At 51.6% G+C, this 20,201-nt stretch overlaps 2 protein-coding genes across 3 annotated transcripts; one reads left to right on the top strand and one right to left on the bottom strand.

Moving 5' to 3' along the window:
• The first annotated feature begins 14,292 nt into the window (after positions 1–14,292).
• Positions 14,293–17,841, top strand: CCL1 (C-C motif chemokine ligand 1). Its single transcript, XM_035027813.1, has 3 exons — positions 14,293–14,570; positions 15,755–15,866; positions 16,365–17,841. The coding sequence occupies exons 1-3, from the start codon at positions 14,495–14,497 to the stop codon at positions 16,459–16,461; spliced, it is 285 nt and encodes a 94-aa protein (XP_034883704.1). The 5' UTR covers positions 14,293–14,494; the 3' UTR covers positions 16,462–17,841.
• Positions 17,842–18,193: 352 nt separating this feature from the next.
• LOC118025016 (C-C motif chemokine 13-like) lies at positions 18,194–19,992 on the bottom strand. 2 transcript variants are annotated; one of them, XM_035027352.1, is made up of 3 exons: positions 19,913–19,992; positions 19,259–19,363; positions 18,194–18,821 (listed from the first exon to the last, which is right to left on the bottom strand). In XM_035027352.1, the coding sequence occupies exons 1-3, from the start codon at positions 19,990–19,992 to the stop codon at positions 18,716–18,718; spliced, it is 291 nt and encodes a 96-aa protein (XP_034883243.1). In that variant the 3' UTR covers positions 18,194–18,715. The 2 variants fall into 2 exon arrangements, with proteins under 2 accessions (XP_034883243.1, XP_034883242.1); XM_035027351.1 differs by having other exon boundaries at positions 19,259–19,373; positions 19,917–19,992.
• Between the last annotated feature and the right edge of the window lie 209 nt (positions 19,993–20,201).

The raw sequence follows: 20,201 nt of genomic DNA, 5'->3' as shown, positions 1-20,201 counted from the left end.
TTTAGTGAGGGGGGTGTTAAAGTCCCCCACTATTATTGTATTGTTGTCAATGTATTTCTTTGCTTTTGTTATTAATTGCCTTATATAATTGGCTGCTCCCATGTTAGGGGCATAGATATTTACAATTGTTAGATCTTCTTGTTGGATAGACCCTTTAAGTAGGATATAGTGTCCTTCCTCATCTCTTATTACAGTCTTTGGTTTAAAATCTAATTTGTCTGATATAAGGATTGCCACCCCAGCTTTCTTTTGGTGTCCATTAGCATGGTAAATGGTTTTCCACCCCCTCACTTTCAATCTGGGGGTGTCTTTGGGTCTAAAATGAGCCTCTTGCAGACAGCATATCGATGGGTCATGTTTTTTTTTTTTAAAAAAAGATTTTATTTATTTGACAGAGAGAGCACAAGCAGAGGGAGAAAGAGGGAGAAGCAGGTTCCCTGCTGAGCAAGGAGCCCGATGTGGGACTCGATCCCAGGACCCTGGGATCATGACCTGGGCCGAAGGCAGCCGCTTAACCAACTGAGCCACCCAGGCATCCCGATGGGTCTTGTTTTTTAATCCAATCTGATAGCCTGTGTCTTTTGACTGGGGCATTTAGCCCATTTACATTCAGGGTAACTATTGAAAGATAGGAATTTAGTGCCATTGTATTGCCTGTAAGGTGACTGTTACTGTATATTGTCTGTGTTCCTTTCTGGTCTATGTTGCTTTTAGGCTCTATCTTTGCTTAGAGGACCCCTTTCAAGATTTCTTGTAGGGCTGGTTTCATGTTTGCAAATTCCTTTAGTTTTTGTTTGTCCTGGAAGCTTTTTATCTCTCCTTCAATTTTCAATGACAGCCTAGCTGGATAGAGTATTCTTGGCTGCATATTTTTCTCATTTAGTGCTCTGAATATATCCTGCCAGTCCTTTCTGGCCTGCCAGGTCTCTGTGGATAGGTCTGTTGCCAATCTAATGTTTCTACCACTGTAGGTTACATATCTCTTCTCCCGAGCTGCTTTCAGGATTTTCTCTTTGTCTCTGAGACTCATAAGTTTTACTATTAGATGTTGGGGTGTTGACCTATTTTTATTGATTTTGAGAGGGGTTCTCTGTGCTTCCTGGATTTTGATGCCTGTTTCTTTCCCCAAATTAGGGAAGTTCTCTGCTATAATTTGCTCCATTATACCTTCTGCCCCTCTCTCTCTTTCTTCTTCTTCTGGGATCCCAATTATTCTAATGTTGTTTCATCTTATGGTATCGCTTATCTCTCGAATTCTGCCCTCGTGATCCAGTAGTTGTTTATCTCTCTTTTTCTCAGCTTCTTTATTTTCCATCATTTCATCTTCTATATTACTGATTCTCTCTTCTGCCTCATTTTTCCTAGCAGTTAGCGCCCCCATATTTGTTTGCAACTCATTAATAGCCTTTTTGATTTCTACTTGGTTAGATTTTAGTTCTTTTACTTCTCCAGAAAGGGTTTCTCTAATAACTTCCATGCTTTTTTCAAGCCCAGCTAGTATCTTTAAAGTGATGATTCTGAACTCTAGATCTGACATCGTACTAATGTCCATATTGAGTAGGTCCCTGGCAGTCGGTACTACCTTTTGTTCTTTTTGTTGAGGTGATTTTTTCCATCTTGTCATTTTGTCCAGAGGAGAATAGATTAATGAGAGAACAAAAGGCTAGCAGGGTAACAACGTCCCCAGAAAATATACTCTAAACAAATCAGAAAAGACCTGAAGCAGTGAGAAAAGAAAGGGAAAGAGAGAAAAAAGAAAAAGAAAAAAAAAAGAAGAAGAAAAAGATAAAGATAAAAACAAACAAAAACAGAACAAAACAAAACAAAACAAAACCAGAATGTGATCAAATATGATCAGGCTGGTATATAGATCAGTGCCACACACTAGATTTTGGGTGTATTTTGGTCTGTTAGAAGAAAGTACCTCCCAAAATTTTAAAGAAAGAAAAACTTATATATGTACAAAAATAAGGGTTGATATGATGAAGGGATGGAATATGACTGTAAAGATGGAAATTATAAAAAATTTTATAAAAGGAATTGATACAAAGTTGTTTGAAAAAAGAAAGAAGAGGAGTTAAAAAAAAGAAAAGAAAAAAAAAGGGAGAGAATGTGATCAGGCAGGGGAGTAGAAAAAAACCATACACTAGAGATTTAGCGTATATTTTGATCTGTTAGAAGAAACTAGCTCAGAATTTTAAAGAGAGAACAACTTATATATATAAGCCAAAAATATGGGTAACTACTATGAAGGGATAGAATATGCCTCTAAAAATAAAAAATAATGTTTTTTAAAAAAGGGATTGATAAGATGTTTGTTGAAAAAGGGAAAAAGAAAAAAAAAAACAGTTAAAAAAATTAACTTTGAAAGACTAAAGAATCATGGTAAAAAAGCCATGAATTCTATATGCAGTAGTCCCCTAGTGCTGGAGTTCTGCCGTTCTCATTGATCGGTAAACTTGGTCTTGGCTGGTTGTTCTCGCTGATCTTCTGGGGAGGGGCCTGTTGCCGTGGTTCCCAAATGTCTCTGCCGGAGGCGGAATTGCCCCGCCCTTGCCCCCTCCCGGCTAAGTAATCTGCTCGGGTTTGCTCTCCGGGGCTTTTGTTCCCTGCGAGCTTTCCGTACAGCTTTGGAGGCGGAGAGTGAAAATGGCGGCCTCCCAATCTCTGCCCCGGAGGAGCCGAGAACTCGGGGCCCCGCTCCTCAGTGAGCCCCCAGAGAAAAGCCGTCAGTCACTCCCGTCTCCCTGGTCTCTGGCCCCACTCCGTGCTCACCCGGCCTGTGACCGCGCATTTCTATCTCTGGTACCCGATTTGGTGTGGAGTCTCCAAACCCAGCAGATCCCTGTGGTGCACTCCCGTGCCGCTCCTCCCGGGGGAGGAAGGTGAGTCTCCCCGGATCAGCCGCTTGTTGGGTCCCTGCTGGAGCAGCAGGGGCCCGACTGTGCCGCGGATCCCGGTTTATGGCCACCCCGAGCTGAGAGCCCGCGCCTGGGCTCCGCCTCTGCAGCCGGCTTCCCTGCTCCATTACCTGGGAGCTCTGCCACACTCAGGCACCCCCGGTCTTTCTGTGACCCCGAGGGTCCTGAGACCACACTGTCCTGGAGGGTTCCACCCCCCGCTTAGCCACCAGAGTGACGTCCCTCAGTGGAGCAGACTTCTAAAGTTCCGATTTTGTGCTCCGTGGTTCTATCACTTGCCAGAAGCGGCCGATGGAGGCCCCTCCCCCGCCGTCTATCCCAAATATCACCTCAGATTCACTTCTCTGCACGTCCTACCTTCCAGAAAGTGGTCGCTTTTCTGTTCAGAGAGTTGTTCCTCTTCTTTTCTTTGATCTCCTGTTGAGTTTGTAGGTGTTCACAGTGGTTTGATCCCTATCCAGCTGAATTCCTGAGAGGAGACGAAATCCAGGTCTCCTACTTCTCCGCCATCTTGCTCCGCCCCTCTTCATCTTCATTTCTTCTTGTCATTCAGGTCTCAGCCCAAATGCCAATCCTGTAGTCCCCCTCTAGTCATGTGGCTTTGTTGTGTTTCTTCAGTGACTTATCCTATTTGAAGTTATCTTGTTTATATAATGAGCCTTGAAGATGATGTCTCTGTCGCAGGGGGTTAGCTCTACAAGGGCAAGTGCCTGTGTATCCTGGTTGTGTCTCCTGGTTCCCAGGACATTGGAGAGCATCTGACACATAGTAGGCATCCTTTAAAGATTTGTTGACTTGGTTAATGAGTGTTTTTTGGTGGGAGGGATGTCAGTGACTGCATCAGGAGTAAGATTTACAGTAGCTGTTTGAGTATATGAATTTATAATTCACCCAGGAATTGCTGGCATGTATATGGACATTGCGATTGTTTGTGAGTGGTTGGTTCTCTTTTGTGGGCTTAATCTGCTTTCAGCTACTTTAAAGTGTTCACAATTGCTCTGCTAATTACAAATCTTGATAAACTCTCCGTTAAAGCATATCTTCTAAGAACCTCCGCCCAATAATACTGTTAGAAGGAATTATGTATGGTTGAAAGTAGGAAACCACATTTATTTAATAAGTCTTAAATTCAGCTTGCCTTTCCGATGATGTACTTGAATTCGCAAAGCCACACCACACTTACCTGCTTTGCTTCGAGACACAGGTCAGATGTTAGTAGGGGCTAGCCCCAGGACATACAGAGGTGGGGGACCACAAAGAATGCTCTGTGTGCAGTTCTTTGGAGAAAACTCATCTTCTTATGTGCCTTGACCCATCCCATGTTCACCTGTCATGAAGCTGCTTTGACATGGACCGCCCAGGGTCCTCCCCCCGACTTTGCTGAGGGCATTCAGGTGGAGGCAAGCATATGTGTGTTATTAATCTCTATGTGCCTTGAATTCCTTGTCTATAAAATAGATTTATAATAACAATTCCATACCTTGTTGTGAGGCTCAAAGTTGCACATGGCGTGAGGGACCAAGCAAGCCACAAATCGCTGTGAACGTATAAAGACTGTTGTGACAGGTAGTCACTGCTTCCTGCTTAGAGACAGTCCCATGTACATGAGACATGTCTCAGTGGTCAGGCTGTCACTCTTTGGCCCCATGAAATGACCGGAATATGGAAGAATGCAAAACTCAGGTGTCTCAGGGTTGGGTTGCAGCATTGTGGAAAAGGCAGGATTTTTAGATGCCTGGAAGTCCGTGCAGCAGGACCATGACCTGAGAAAGCTAGGGCTGTGGGGAGGGCCTTGGAGCTGGGGAGTGAGTGTGCGCGTGTGCACATTTTCGTATGCCTCTGAGAGCACTGTGGGCCTGAGTGATAAGACTGAGGTTTTGGGCTCGGTTCCATAAGGTTCAAGTCTCTGGCTCCATTTAGGTGTGGGCCAGCTCACTAGGTCATCTCCATGTTTGTTAGCAGTACCGTGTGCACTGTGTTGAGTCAGGAGCTCAGAGCCTAGACAAGAAGGCGGGCTTGGGAACGGATGAGTTACATTATCAGGCAGTATGTGGAAGCACAGGGAGGGACACGTGGTGCCTGGGATCCAGAGCAGTGGAGGGCTTGGGAGGAAGGGAGAAGGCCTCGCAGAGCAGGTGTTTTTGAACAAGAGCGGACACTGACCAGGGGGTGAAACAGGCAAAGGCTACTCCCTTAGAGAGAGGCTCATGTGCAAAGACCAGCATGTGGAATCCAGGCTGGAGACATAGAGTGTATATACAGGACTATAGGTGGTGTAGTCATGGCCAGATCAGGAGGGATGTTACAGGGTAAGCTAAGCTGTTTGGATAGCACCCAGGGGTGAGTCTCTGCCAAGAGGAGCTGCAAAGTATTGGTTCAGAATTGGAACCACACTGCCTGTGTGATGACTAGCTGAGTAATCCTGGGCAGTTCCTCTGTGCCTCAGTTTCCTTATCTGTGAAATGGGGTATTGCCCCCTACTTCCAGGGCTTTGACGAACATTAAACAAGCTAACACGTGTGGAATGCTTAGAGTAGTGCCTGGCACACAATAAAGATAGCTATGAACTCTGTCATTCCTTGGAGGACTAGGGCACATCAAGATTAAGGGATGAAGAGAGAGCAAGGAGTCTCTAACCAAGTTCAGAGGAAAACCTCCTGAAGCCAGGGCAAGAGGAAGTTTCCGAAGGGTCAACAGGTTCAAGGGTACCGGGAGGTCAGGCAAGGCAAAGCCAAGGGTGCCTTGGACTTAGCAGCAAGCAGGTTACCAGTGACTTTGGCCACTTCGGTTTTGGTGATGTCATAGGGTCAGAGTCCAGTGTGCAGTATGAGAAAAGGTAGGCGGGGAGGAACCTGAGCCAGGGGTGAATCATTTCACTGTTTGGCTGGGGAGAGATGCAAGCAAGGCGCAGCAGTAGTAGAAGCATGGGAGGGTTGGTAGCCCTCTGTTTTGCCAAACACCCATTCTACCCCACCATTGTCTGCTGTGAGGCTCATGACCTCTGGTCAGCTAAGCAGGGGGAAGATTAGGATCCACAACTTCTAAATAAAGACACTTACGTAGGCAGAGATCAAGAGTGGCAGAGCTGGGACAAAAGCCAGGCTACTCATTTCTTCTTCCTTTTCAAGATGCTGGTGAGATTGTGTGCAAGAGAATAGGCCAGAGGGCATGGGGTGCTTAGCACCATCTACCTGCTTTATCACCCCTGGATCTCAAAGGACCCATCCGCTGACAGTGGGCAGAGGAAGGTCCTGACAGATTCCTTTCACTAGCACCTAACACATGCTGGGCACCCAACGTGTTCCATCTGAACGAATCACATCCTATCTGGGTAGGAGAAGACTTTGTTGAGATTTCCAGCTCTGGCTGGAAAGGGTGGGCAGCATGGACCTCAGATCGGCAGAAGAACACTGTCAATTTCTCCCATCTGCCCCTTCTCTGAACTCCCTCCTCCGCCATGGTAGATCTGGTGGGCCGGCAGCAGCTCTAGTCTTTGGCTCTGCTGCAGGGGAGTTGGGGGGCATGACTTGAAGGTGATGTGTCACTTGGAGCATGCTGGTGGGAACTGAAATGCATGCTTCTGGCTCATTTGGGAAATGTCTTTATGTTGAGAACTTTGGAACAATAAAACCATAATGATGTGATTTTGGAAAGTCACCTTCCAAACCAGGGTAGAGGAGACCCAGAGTGGGCTAGAGGAGATTCCAGGGAGTAAACCAACAGATGCCCAATCAACATGAAGCAGAAACATGCCCAGAAGGCTGATGGGGGCAGGGCAGCCTCATGGCATACTTCCCGTGCGGTCTCTGCGGTGGCCATCTTGCCATGCTCAGTTTTTGAACAAGGATCCCTAATTTTGCACTGGCCCCTGCAAATGATGTGACCTATCCTGGCCACAGGCACAGGTGGTGGGACACACAGAGACTGCGGACTTGGGCAGGCTCTGGCAGACAGCAGCCCTGACTGAACTTGGCTCCTGAAATTCACCCGCCTCTGACAAAGCTCAGCGAGCCAGCGGTGGTTGAGAAACAGAACTTGGCCAGTTTAGAATCACCTCTTCAGAGCAGCTGTGAAGGTGCCTGAGACAAAGCAAGTGGGGAGGGAGGAAACCTAGAGGGTTCTCAGAAACCACGATAGATGAGCCGGACTCTGTGCTGGGGGCCTTTGCACACGGGTCCATATTAACCTCCTAAGACAGAGGCGCCATGAACCCAGTTTCAGCGATGATGACTGAGAGCTTCAAGAAGATGATTAGAATTGACTGGGTGCTATTAATTGGTAACCTGGATAAAATGCAGTGGTCTGGACCCCATGTCCAGTGCTCCTTCCACAACAGTAGAGGATTGAGGTGGAGGCCAGAGACCTGGATGTCCTAGCTCTGCTGGCTAGCATATCCAAGCCATGGCTCCCGTTCTGAGGGATGAGGGGTCTGAGCTCAGTGCACAGTCTGTATTTGGTTTGGAGTCCTCGGGAGCCCAGGCGGGCAGACCTGGTGATGGAAGCATCCCTGGGGGAGGGCCAGCTCAGAGCGGAGCCCTGGAGCCAGGCCGGAGGAACACAGACAAGAGGGCATCTTTGCCTAGGCCGGCCTGGGCTCGCAGGGCTTCAGGAACAGGATGCACTGGGAATTGGGCTGTGGGCTGTGGTGGGGCCCAGGCTGTCCACCTGCCACCATGGGAAGGGGAGAGGTCCCCAGGGGGCTATCCCAGCAGTCTGTCAGTGTGTCACCTGAATCACAAGTGGTACTGTTGATTTTGGTGGGCATATTGTAGGGTCATATTGCTGCCACTTCCTGCCTGTGTCTTTGCTCTGCAGGGTGGAAATGCTGGGGCATTTTTTCCACCACTCCCTGCAAAGTTGGCACCATGCCCTGGCCTCCAGGTGCCCCAGGCTTTCCAGCATCGTAGGGGCCCTGATCATGCCCACCTTTTCTCTCTGGCCACAGCACAGCTCTTTGAACATGAGCACAAAGCCAGAAAAGCACAGAGGAAGAGCCAGACCTGGGAGTTAAGAGGTGGGGCTGTCTTCAGGGCTCTTTCACTGGGTCCTCATGTGACAACTCACTCTTCCTTTAGGGACCTCCAGATCCTCATCCATAATGTGAGATGACCCACCCCAATTCTTCCTAGGGGGTTTTCCTGCTCTGTGGGGTTTGGGGCCCACAGGGAGAAGGATGAAAGGGCTGGTGTTCTGCTGGGTGCCGGCTATCTGTTGTGTGCATCTGGCCCCTGCCAACTCCTTGAATACTCACCAGGACTTTGCAAGGTGGATATTTCTGATTCAGGGCCAAACAGCTCAGGAAGAACAAAACCGAGTCTATAACACATTTGGAATCCAAGCCCAGGTCTTGCCTTCCAGGCTCCTTTGAGCTTCTGACTTCTGGGTGCTTTCTAAGTTCCAAAGGGATTATTTTAAATGCGGCCCGTTGCTCCTAGGGCAGGAGGAGGGAGTGGTGTGGCTCAGGGCCTAGCATCAGCCCTATGTGGCTCTGCTGTCCTTGATCCTCAGCAGAAGGGGAAGGGTGACCCCCCAGCAGTCCACCTCAGTGTAATAGGTCTGATCCAAGGACCAGTTCTACTGGGGATGGATGAGGAGGCTGTTTGGGGCATGGGCAGGAGTCTGCACGGACTTAGAGACTCAGAGTCATTAAATGTCAAGCCAGCGAGGGTCTCAGTGGGCCTCCAGGCTAGGGGCTTCAGATGGAGTGAAGTGGTGGGGCTGGCTTATCTGGGGATCCTCCAACTGCCCTGGGTTCAGAATAGCCTCCCCCACCCCCCCAGAGAGGGGTTCTAGCATGTGTCTTTTGATAAAAGCTTCCCAAATGATCCATTATGAATCTCATCTCTGGGGAAAGAGTCCCTGATTTAGGCCCACATTCTCACTTTTTAGGTGAGGAAATGGAGGTCCAGAGAGAGGCAGTGACCTGCCCAAGGTCCCACAGAAAATGAGCAGCAGGGCCCAGAGACCTCATATCCTGATTTTCACACGGAGCCCCACCTCCTCACCGTCACCCCTTCTGGACTCGTTCAAACCTCCAGTCCTCCTGCCTTTTCCCACTCATTGTGTCCTTCAGCCTCTAACAAAAACCCTCTGGCCAAACCACGAATCTGGCTGCACCCCTGTACTGAGCAAAAGATTGCTTGGGATGCTCTCCTGCCAATAGACTCAAGTCCCCAGGCCTGAGTCTCATAAACAGGATCTTGGGAAACTTGTCAGGTGGTCCTCCCACCTTCCCTTCCAGCCATTTCCTGCAGCCTACACACTTGCCCCCACGCTCTGGAGACACCAGCCCACACAGTGGCTACCAACGTGCTGTGAAGCAACTGTTCATTTGTTCTTAAGAAGTATGTCACATCTATTTTCACGCAAGCCTATTACAGGTATCATTATTACCCCGATTTAGATGTGAGGCTCGAGGTGGGGCAACCAGGAGAAGTCAGTCATCCCAGCAGTGCACAGAGTGGGGCTGGGGAGGCCGGAAGCCAGGCGTCTCCCCAGAGCTCACTCCACCCTGTCCACCCCTGCCCAGCAAATGCTACCTTCATCCTCCCTGCCCCAGTCGGAATGCTACCCTGCGCCCCACCCCCCTACCAGGACTGGGCGTGCACAGCCTCTGGCCTGCACATGGTGACAGTCCTGGCTCATCTGTGCCACTTGCTGGTTTTTGGGTCACTTTCCCTCTTTCTAGACTCCGGCTCTTGTAGTCAGGTCTCCTCTCAAACCTGACTGCCTGCATAGGAGCGGACAGCGCAGGCCCTCGGAAGATGTCTGCTGAGTGAAAGAGTGAATGAATGAACGAATGAATGCCTAAGGAACAGAAAGCTGGCCCCAGGATCGGTGCCCATCACCACACTCAGAAACTGCAAACAGCCTGATGTCCATCCCCGGGTGCCAGGCAGGAGAGCCAGCACATGGTCGTACCAATGAGCACAGGATTTGGGCCAGGGTTCCCATCCGCATCTGTCACGTGCTACCGGCCTGATTCCTGGAAGGCCCAGGGCTTCTATGTCTCATCTGTGGCACGGGGACAACCACAGTGATAAGACCCCTCCTTCCTCCTTCAGCAAACAGTCACTGGACACCCACCCTGGGTTTGGGCACTGGGGCATGAAATGCGGAGACCACGGTGGAGGGACTCCTGCCCTCTGGGAGCTTCCAGACCAGGCAGGTGTGGGGACCCCAGGCAGTGAGAGGAGTGTGAGCTGCCCGCCAGGAGGAGTGAGCTCAGCTTGCCCTGGGAGCTCAGATGGGACCACTGTGGGATGGAATAGGGAGCCCAGGCAGCAGGGCGGTGAAGTCCCAGGGCATGTGCTGAACGGTGACAGGGTCCCGTGGCTAGAGCTCTGTGGGCCACATCAGGCAGGACTTCGTAAGCCACGCCGAGATGTCTGTACCTTGCCCCGGCACAGTGGGGCTAGCTGGTGTCAGCTCCGTAGTTCAACAGCTGTGGACGCACATGGAAAAATCGGTGACGGTCCCTGCGGTGATTCTTCGGGCACCCCGGGTTTGCCTGTGGCTCTGAGAGAAGTTTGATGTCTCCTTTATGTGGTCCCTGAGAACCAGATAAGAGAGGCCCCCCGAAAAGAACGAAAGTGCTGGATGTTAGAGAGAAATAGGGGATGAAGAGACCCAGGCAGAGGGAGAGAAGTGTGGAAAATATCAGATAAGGGGGCACCTGGGTGGCTCAGTCGGTTAAGCGTCTGCCTTCGGCTCAGGTCATGATCCCAGGGTCCTGGGATCGAGCCCCGCATCGGGCTCCCTGCTCAGTGGGGAGCCTGCTTCTCCCTCTGCCTGCCGCTCCCCCTGCTTGTGCGCTCTCTCTCTCTCTGTCAAATAAATAAAAAAATAAAATCTTAAAAAAAGAAAAAGAAAATACCAGATAAGGCTTTGAACTCCAAGGTGTTTGGGTGCTGGGGGCCGTGCTGTGGGCTGGCCTCCTGCTTGCAGGAGGATCCAGGGCCAGTGCAGGGCTGGGGGCTGGAGAGGGGGCTCTGCTCACGTGGCAACCCCAGAAAGCTTGCCTGGGTGTCAGGCAGCACCAAATAGAAGGGAAAGGGACCAGGAAGCAGTTCTGGGTGGGGAGGTGGTGGCCGCGCCCAGGTCATGGGGTGAAGCCTCAGAAAATGCGTCTCCTTTGGAGCACTTCCAACCTGCCCTAATTCTCAATGCCTGCCTCCCCGAGCAAGCTGTACGCCCCACGAGGGCAGGGCCAGTGTCTGCCTCGTGCCCTCTGTATCCCCAGGCACTAGGGCTTAGCAGGTGCCTCACAGTGATTTTTGAATGATTCAAGTTTCTTTCCTTTTCCTCTCCCCTCCCTCCCTTTCTCCTTCTTCTTCTCCCTCCCTTCCTTTCTTCCTCCCCTGTTCCAAGACCAGGTGAGAAATTTCATGTAATCCTTCAAATAGCACAAAGCTGGGTTAAGGTGTTGGGAGCTTGTCTTCAAAATAATGGGGGGAGTTTGTACCCATAGAGCTGGCAGCAGATTTCATAATGATGGAACTAAAGCTCAGGAGTGTTAAGTTCCTTGCCCAAGGTCACACAGCTAACAAGAGGTAGGGCTGAGATCTGACCCAGTTATCTTAGAATCCATAACATGCTTCCTCCCTAAGTGAGGGAACTTAAAAGACTTGGCCCCTGAGATGGACTAAGCTGGGATAGGATTTCTGCAGCTGTGCTTCTGGGCAGAGGACTCGTCCCCATGGGCTTCTGTGTCCTGGGGGTTGGTAAAGATCAAGCTGAAGTGTAACTGGAGAGCGAGCAGGCAGGGCCAGGTTCCAGTCCATTCAAGGCCACTCTTGGGCACCCCTGGAGGAAATGATCTTGAGATGGATCCACACCGGCTGAGCTCTGTCTGGTCTCTAACCATCCTCAGTCAGTGGGCAACTACTTCGTAAAAGAGAACCTTCTTACAAGCACTTGCCAGTTTTCAAACCTCTCACTAAGGAGAGGGTTATAGTGGGCTAGAATAACTGGTTCAGTGTTTGGGCTGAGGATTCCTCATCTATCATTCCCTCCCATGCCACCGTGCCCCATCTTGGGCAAGTGCAAACGTGTTTTACTGAGTTAAGACTTGGTGCTCGCTTTTGTGCAGGCCTATAGCAGAGGACGTCCAGTTGGGGTGCGGGTATTACCCCTGTGGAGCCCGAGGTGTCTGCCATCAGAGCCTCCAGCTGGCCTGCCCAGTGTGAGGGGAATGACTAACTCTTTCTGTTCCTCTTTTCCTGTCCTGGGCTCAAAGGGGCCACAGTGAGGGAGAGAAAGAAAAGTAAGTTTCTGGAGGGGCAACCCCGTCCCTTTCATGAGTGGCCCAGGCAACATGCCTGGGAGGAAGGGAAGACCAAGGAATTTCCTGGGTGACCAGTTGCTTCTCTCCGTGTCCCAAGTGAGTCTGAAAGCCCTAGGGTTACATGGTCACAGTCAGCACCTGTATCTCCCTTCTCCCCCCGAGACCTGCGGAAATGATGGTAAAGGAATACAAATGCGCCAGTCTGCAAGGACAAGGAGACTCACAGAGCAGAAACAGCGGGTAGTGATTTCTAGGACGGCGGTACTTTATGGGAGGCAGACAGCAGCCGGAGGGATGCATGGGAACTGGGGCAGAGCAGCGCATAGCTGTGGTCCTTGCTGGGCGTGTGTTCTCAGAGGTGGCCACGTGTGGAGCTCACATGATCAGATGGCCTCAGCATCCACCGTCCCATCTCCGAGACAAATTCTCAGTACGCCCTTGGGCAAGTCCGTTTCTTCTTTCCAAGTCTCCTTTTTTCCCATCTGTAATATGGAGAGACCATACTGGACACGTGATTCTTCTGGTGCCAGAATTTCCTGGAGTTTTTTTCCCCTCAACATGTATAGGCACACAAGTTTTGATTCTGATTCTGAAATGGGGCCAGGACATTTACCTTTTTTCAAAGGCTCTCCCAGGAAGCTTCAAAAGCCCCTCTTGCCGATGGTCTTTGAGGGCCCGTTCAACTCTGACACGTCGGGACTCCCCCCTCACCCCACCCAGGTGTTAGTTTGGAGAATACACTGGGGCTGGGGTGGGCAGGTGGCAGGGATAGAAGACTTTCAGGTGGGAGGTCCAGGCACGGGGGGCTTCAAAGGAGGCTGAGTGCCCGTCTGCTGGAGACAGCAGAAGGCTCGATATGGGGACAGCGGCATTTGAAGAGAGTAGAAAGCCCACGAAGGGGGACAGGGAAGACAGGGCCTGGAGGCCACCGTGGGAGCATCATCCTAGCAGTAAGAAAGCTGGTGGCATGTTCAGGGCCCTGCAAATATTCAGACTTGGAGACAGACAGAGCATGAAGAACCACGAATGTCCAGGTGACACCTTGGGTGTCATCCAGTTGGCGATGGGAGCCATGCAGACCCTCGAGCCAGAGAGTGCGTGATCAAAGAGATCAGCCTCGCCAGCTCTCTATGGTTACATCATGCCTCACGATTTTCATACACGCGTTCCGCCCAGCCACCTTTTCTGGAGCACCTACTAAAACGCTCTTCATACCAAGCACGGCTCACAATGTCTCCAGGACTCGGCCGCTTCAGAGCTATACAGGCACCCCCTTTCCTGCCATTTCCCCACCCAACTCACTCTCCTGACCCCACGATCCGGCTCCACCTGGCATCTCCGAAGGAGCGTGCTCCTTCCATGCCTCCCTGCCCGTACGCAAGCCCCTTCTGGTGGCCTGCCCCTTCCCACTTCAGCCCTTCTGCAGGAAGCTCTGCTTGGAGCGCATTCCCGAGGGAGGCCTCTCTGATGCTCCTGGGCAGCTCCTGGTCCTCCCCTGGCCCCTCCAGATGGCACATCCGCTGCTGACCTTACACGGTGTGGCTTTTACTTGTGAATCTGTGAATCAAAAAGTCAGCGGCTTGAGGTCAGGCACTGCCTATTGATGGTAGCTGTCTTTCCTGGGGCCCACTGAGGACCCGGAGCAGAGCAAGCTGCTGAGAAGCATTGAGTAACTGAAAAAAATAGAAATAGCAATGATCTGGCCTGGGCCTTGACCTAGCAAATCTCACTGAACTCATTGCGGTATCTCTTTGGGACATGTGTCACTCTTTCCATCTTGCCGGGCATATGTGACTGGGGATATGGGAGTTTGGGCAACCGCTGATCTGCAGACCTGGGATTCAACCCAGGTATGCCTCAGCCCTGGTCCTCCTGTTCCCCGGGGTTCGGGGCCAGCAGCTCCAGCCCAGGATGGAAACACGTGGGGTCAGAGAAGCCACACAACTTCCTCTCCCTCACCTCTCTCCACTTCCCACTCAGCTGGGACAACTCCTACTCATTTTCTCAAGATCCTTATCTGCTCCTGCACTCGGGGAAGTTTCCCCATCCCTCTCATACCACCCAGGAGAGGTGGGGGGTGGGGGAAGGAGTGTTCCATGTGGTCACTGGGCTTGAGTAAGTATCTCTCCTCCCTGTGACTTCCCCACCTCTGCACCAGGGCCTGGGAAACCCCACTCAGGTCTTCAAATAAAAGGTCCGGGCACTGCGGGATTGGCCAGGGACGAGCTCTTAGCTTCACCAGACACATCGAGACCACTGCCAAGAGGTGTGAACCACACTGTGCAGGATGAAGCTCGTCACCATGGCCCTGGCGTGCATGCTGCTGGCTGGGATGTGGCTTCGAGACGTGGAAGGCAGGAGCAGTGAGTGTGGCTGGAGTCACTTTGCTCCTCTGGGGGGTGGGGGACAGACACCCAGGCAGGCACTCTGGGCTTGTGGGCAGGGCTCGCCTTGAACTCAATGCCTCTGTCTCTCCTCCTCTGGGAAGAGTTCCTAGTAAAAAGGGTGAATGGAGAACTTGGATGGGATGGGAGCAGGTGTCTGGGTGAGCACAACATCTGAGCTGCTAGCTTCAGCAAAAGGAAACCCTGCCTCATCCAGGGAGCTCTGAGGCTCTTTAAGCCAAATTGGGAGGCCTGTGGTGCAGAGGAGGGACTGGGTCTTGCTTGCACCCAGTAACAGATAACAGGGAGATCCTGAAGTCAGGACCGGGCACTGTTAGGCAAATGTTGGGTCAGTGACTTGGCCAAGTCACTTTACCTCTCCAACTGTGCATTCCCTGTTGGTAAAATGGGATTGATAATGCTGGACCTCAGGGCTCTTGAGAGAGGACTGACCTCTCTCTCCAGGCACATGGCACCTGCTAAGAACTCCAGGCACATGAAAGACGTTGTGCAAACAATAAAACTAGAAGCAAGGAACCAGGATTGGAATTTGAGTCTCTTGGGGATGGGGTGTGGGAGAGAGTGTGCAAACCTGCACAGTGGGGGTGGGAGCCCGGACAGAGCTACGGGCCTGGGTAGAGGGCATTCTAGAGAGAGGGTGGGAAGCCTCTTAATTCCTGGAAGCTCTTTCCTTGTCATTCTATCAGTTGGAACTCCTTGAGCAATTCCTAATCTGGCCCCCAAACCATGGCCCATGGTTGTCCTGCACGCACCAGACTCACTGGGCCCACCTAGTATGGGGTCCAGAGCCCTTGAACCCAAATATTGGGCCAGAATTGTGCACTCATGGTGGGATGTCAGAACTGGAAGCACCTTTAGAAACCAGTCCAAAAAGTCCTATTTGACAGACAGGAAGTCTGGGGCCCAGGCAAGGGCTCATCCTGATCAAAGCCACACAGCTGGTTTGTGGGGAGCTGGGATCTGAACCCCAGTGTTCCGACCCTCTGCCTATATAAGTGACTAAGTGACACTGGGCTGGATGTGGTCCCCAAGCCTGGGCCTGTCCCCAGAAGGGTTTTTGTTTTTTTTTAAACCACTTGGATGAGAGGAATGAAGTCCAGGTTAAGAAACAGATGCAAACCATTTTTGTGCTTCTCTTCTAGTGCATGTGTCATCCTCCAACTGTTGTTTCGTCTTTGTGGAGAGAAAGATTCCCCAGCGGATAATCCAGTGTTATAAACGCACCAGCTCCACCTGCTCCCGCAGGAGTCTAATGTGAGTTGTTCCTACCCTGGTCAGGAATTCCTGACTCCCTCCTCCGGAGAGCGGAAACCATCCTGCCTGGAATTAGAATGGCAGACGCTAGATGGCGCTGTTCCACCAGATTCAGGTTTCTAAACCTGGAGTGAGGCCTCCAAAATCTGGGTGCAGAGCTCAGCATGGGCGCTAGGGGGAGCGCCGCGCTTCTTAGCGGGCGCCAGGAGGGATGCCCCCCTACGCTCCTGCAGTGACTTGTGTTTCTCGCAACCCCAAGGTGCCAAGTATTATATCCTAATATTTTATGCCCAGAAGCAGGAATTGCTTAAAAGCTCTAGGAATTACTGCTGGGGTGTTCCTCCCAGTGTGCATGCCACAGGTCTCCCGCAATGACTTCATTTTAAAAGCCCAGAGCGAGTAGCTTGGGGGCACCCCAGAGCGGGGGATGGGACTTGTGTGTGGCACCCCAGGGGGCAAATCCTGTGACTCAGCTCCTCCTTTGTTCTTTGCCCACAGAATCAAGCTGAGGGGCGGCAGAGAGACATGTGTCTTGGAGACAGCCTCATGGGTTAAACATCATTTAAAAACTATGAAACCATGCCCGCTAAAGTAAATGTGGGAGGATTTCTTTCCATCCTGGACTCCGAAGATGGCGTGGCTTCACCTGTCCCCCCAACCCCCCACCCCACACCAGTCCTTCTGCCCAGCTTTGCCAGGTCACGGAGGGTCTGCTCAGTCCTGATAAGCTATGTTGTTGCACTTTATATATTTAAATGTTAGAATCTTCGATCCCTGCCTCTCTGGGCTTCTTGGATCCCACAGGTATTTCAGGGTATAAGCTTGATTGGCAGTAAGAAGCTGGGGCCAGGGGCAGGTGGAGGGGAGCAGGGAGACATGTTGAAACTGATGCCCAAAGAACTGACTTCTTTTCCAAAAGAGCCAATAAATGGCTTACACTTCTCAGCTGACTGACTTTGTCTTTGGGGGTTGGGATGAACGTTGAGTCAGGACCATGATAGAGATTCTCTGTTTCCCCTGGCAGCAGGGGAAGGCATGGTGAAGCAGAAAGTGGGAACCCAGAGTTGGGGTTCCAGAAGCCACAGCTGCCCTAGCTAGAGGGGATCTTGTGAGGTCATCCATCTGTAAGATGTTGCTAGCCCCATTTTATAGATGAGGTGCCTGATGGTTGGCGGGAGACAGAGATGGGCCTGAGGTTACAGAGTGAGTCAGGGTCCGATCTGGTGTTAGAGCCCAGGGCTCCTGCTTTCGGGGTGAGAACTCTCTCCTGTGTCCCAAGCTGCCCAGTGACTGCCTGATACAGCAGGAGGGAAGGGACCCTCTGTCTACTGGGCAGATCCTGCAGAGCCAGTTAGCAGGACCTCCTCTTGTCCAGGAATGAGCGGATCCTAGGTCTTGCAGAGATGCCAGCCCAGCTCATGTGCAGGAGGGAGGCAATCTTGGGGAAAGAAGGAGAACCTTTCGCCAACATCTGGGAAGCAGAGACCCCGCCCCTGTGGGCCCCCAGGGAGTATAGCAAGAGAGGGAAGTGACTTGTGGATTGCCAGAATCTCAGGATCAGCCCCCTTTTGAGGGCCGGCTCGGTGGCTTTGGGGTTGTGCTCTGTGCTGAGAGAGGTGTCCCTCCTTCCCCCAGCATTGCACGTGTCACAGGTCTGGTCCATTCTTCTTCAACTGCCTCCTCCCTTCCGCCCCCCACGACCCCCCTGCTTCCTTCTCCTCCCTATTGCTGGGGCCACTGTGGAGCAGTGAGCTGCACTCAGCTCTCTCTTGCCAACTCCATCCTGCCCACGGCCACAGGCCACTTTGCCTGGCCTGCCACTGCCCTCCACCCTCCGAAGGTCCCTCCCTCCTGCCCTCAGAACTGACTCCAAACTCTGCACCTTGCTATTCCAAGTCCTCTACAACCACACCTCCAGCTTTCTTTCTAAAGCACTCTACCTTTTCTGTTCCAGAACTTAAACTCCAACCATAGGGGATATTTCCTCCAGGCCCTCCCCTGTCCTTTCCAACTTGAGCCTCCTCTAGAAGAATCTTTGCTATGACTGAGCTCTGGTATCCTCCAGGGTCGATGCTAACAAGGACCGGGTCATCTTGTTTTTCCCCTGGATCATTCCAAGGACCACTTGGAGTGGGGAGGCATGGGGGCAGAGACCAGTTAGAAGCTGATGCTAGGGGTTGGAGTCATTATTCTAGAACGTGCTAGGCTGCTGAGTCGGGCCCTCTGCGACAGTCAGATAAGCCCAGCTCAGCCACCAACCACCACGAGGTCCTTCCCACAGCCAGCCCCCTCTGTCAGCCACCTGCCCCCACCTTGGAGCGCCCCCTACTGGTTGGAAGTTACCCTCCCCCAAGAAAACACCACGATGAGAGATTTTAAACATGGTGTACTTTCTGCAAAAAGTCAACAATCTTACGAATGGCATTCTCCTTTCTGTAATAACATATTTAGCTGCACCTTGCATTCACAAGGCCCTCTCCTCCCCGGATTGCAGTAGCCCTTCATCTCCATGATTTGTAGGCACATGCATCAGCCAGGGAGTTAGGCAGGAGACAGACCCGCTGCCTGCAGCTTAAAAGGAATGGAACCCCGGCTGATGACAGGAAGCAACTGGCTCAAGGCCTTGCTTTAAAAAAAAGATCCCCAGTATTCAAAATAAGCCCCAAACCAGCAACAATTCAAATAACATTAAATATTACTTAAGACATAGTACATTTTTTGCATCACAAAACAGCACACTATTTGAAACTACAGTAAAATTAGTCCAGGGTCTAGCTGGGGAAGCTGGAGGAGAATAAACAGTCATTCGATTCTCATACTTGGATTGGTCTTAGTGTGGCTTGAAGAGTTCAAGTCCTCAGGGTATGAGGTTTTTGATCGAGGTGTTTCACATAATCCTGGACCCACTTCTCCTTTGGGTCAGCGCAGATAGCCTTGGCCAATTTCGTACTGAAGCTATGGATGAAAGAGGGCTGCACAGTTAGGTGGAAATCAGTGTTTTACCCAAGAGATGCCTCACTGGACTCTCAAACCTGTCTAGTCCACTCACTACAGGGGAGGTATCCTCTGTAGGGTGGGACAGGAGGAAGTCGGGGTATGGAAAGAAGGGGACTCTGGAAGCAGTCACTTTTCTCGGAGGCCCTGGAGAAGCTGGCCTGGCCTCGGCCAAAGCAACGTTGAGACTGTGAGCTAGCGCCCATTCAGGGAGCAGGTGGAGGACCCGGCCCTCTCCAGGCCTGTTTATGATGCAATCATAGTCTGGTAAAATCTTATCCCCCAAGTATAAGATCCCAAAGTGGTCTGATGCCTGTCTTCTGGGATGGAACTTTGGATCAGGGGATGTGGGAATGGGGTGTGGTCAGGTAGGGGGTGAGCAGGGTTTTTCTACCTACATGACAGCTTCCCGGGGACAGTGGCTGCTGGTGATTCGATAGCTCTCCAGCTTCCGCAAGGGGATCTTCTTATTGTTAAATATGAAACAGCAAGTGAATAGGGCACTGAGTGCATCTAGAAATAAGGTCAGAGACAAAGCCTTCTAGGAGGCGCTGGGTTTTTATCAGCTTGAATACAGCAGGAAGTGCCTGTAGGGAAAGGAAAGGAAAGAGGTCGATGTGGATCTTATCCACCTCAGGTCCAGCACTCCTGGCCCAGAGTCCTGAGACGGGGGGAGAACTAGAACATCTCAGCTGCACAGTGAGGTTGCATCGTTGCTGACCGGGGCAGGCCAGTGGGACAGGTCCTGGCTCCAGTGCTCCAGATGCAGTATTTGGGAAGCTCAACCAGGGTCAAAGAAGAGGCCCTGGGTTTGGAGCGAGCGGCTTAGGTTTTCCTCTGGCTCTGCAATGGCTGGAGGTGGGTGGGTAGGACCCCTCCTGCACCCAACTTGGCTTTCAGCTTCCTGTCTTTAAAATTAGACGTTTAAGTGAAGCTCTGAGGACTCCCACTGCTCGGATAGGCTCAGAAGTGGGGCACTTCAGCTTCAGGCTTTCTAGAAGGAGAAGAAAACAAAAAGGAGGAGAGAGAATGGGAAGGAGGGAGGGAAGGGCTTACCCGGCTGGGCGAGCACCTGGGGGCTGAAGGCGGTGGCTGCAAGCAGCAGATACAGAAGCACTGTGGAGACCTTCATGTCGGCGGGGAGTGGGGAGACTGGGCGTGAGCGAGAGCTGGGGGTGTCTGGGCCCGTCAGCTTCTCTGCAACACGAGTGGCTCTGCCAGCCTTTTAGAGGAAGCAGAGGGGGTGGGAGCTCCCAGAGGGACGTTTGCCTGGGAAGGGTCATGGTCAAGTTAAGATGCAGGGCACTCCTGAATGTGCTGAGCTGGAGGTTGGCTACCCGA

This window comes from Mirounga leonina, unplaced genomic scaffold (assembly GCF_011800145.1).
Source record: "Mirounga leonina isolate KUSES-001 unplaced genomic scaffold, KU_Mleo_1.0 Mir_200, whole genome shotgun sequence".
NCBI classification, from domain to species: domain Eukaryota; kingdom Metazoa; phylum Chordata; class Mammalia; order Carnivora; family Phocidae; genus Mirounga; species Mirounga leonina.
This window is presented reverse-complemented; position numbering and strand designations above follow the sequence as displayed.

What these genes read in the sequence shown, in the direction of transcription:
- CCL1 (XM_035027813.1), top strand. Translation starts at nt 14,495, where the DNA reads ATGAAGCTCGTCACCATGGCCCTGGCGTGCATGCTGCTGGCTGGGATG. An exon ending in AGACGTGGAAGGCAGGAGCA is followed by an intron (nt 14,571 to 15,754) that starts GTGAGTGTGGCT and finishes CTTCTCTTCTAG; the next exon opens with TGCATGTGTCATCCTCCAAC. An exon ending in TGCTCCCGCAGGAGTCTAAT is followed by an intron (nt 15,867 to 16,364) that starts GTGAGTTGTTCC and finishes CTTTGCCCACAG; the next exon opens with AATCAAGCTGAGGGGCGGCA.
- LOC118025016 (XM_035027351.1), bottom strand. Translation starts at nt 19,992, where the DNA reads ATGAAGGTCTCCACAGTGCTTCTGTATCTGCTGCTTGCAGCCACCGCC. An exon ending in CCAGGTGCTCGCCCAGCCGG is followed by an intron (nt 19,374 to 19,916) that starts GTAAGCCCTTCC and finishes CCTTATTTCTAG; the next exon opens with ATGCACTCAGTGCCCTATTC. An exon ending in TGTCCCCGGGAAGCTGTCAT is followed by an intron (nt 18,822 to 19,258) that starts GTAGGTAGAAAA and finishes TTTCATCCATAG; the next exon opens with CTTCAGTACGAAATTGGCCA.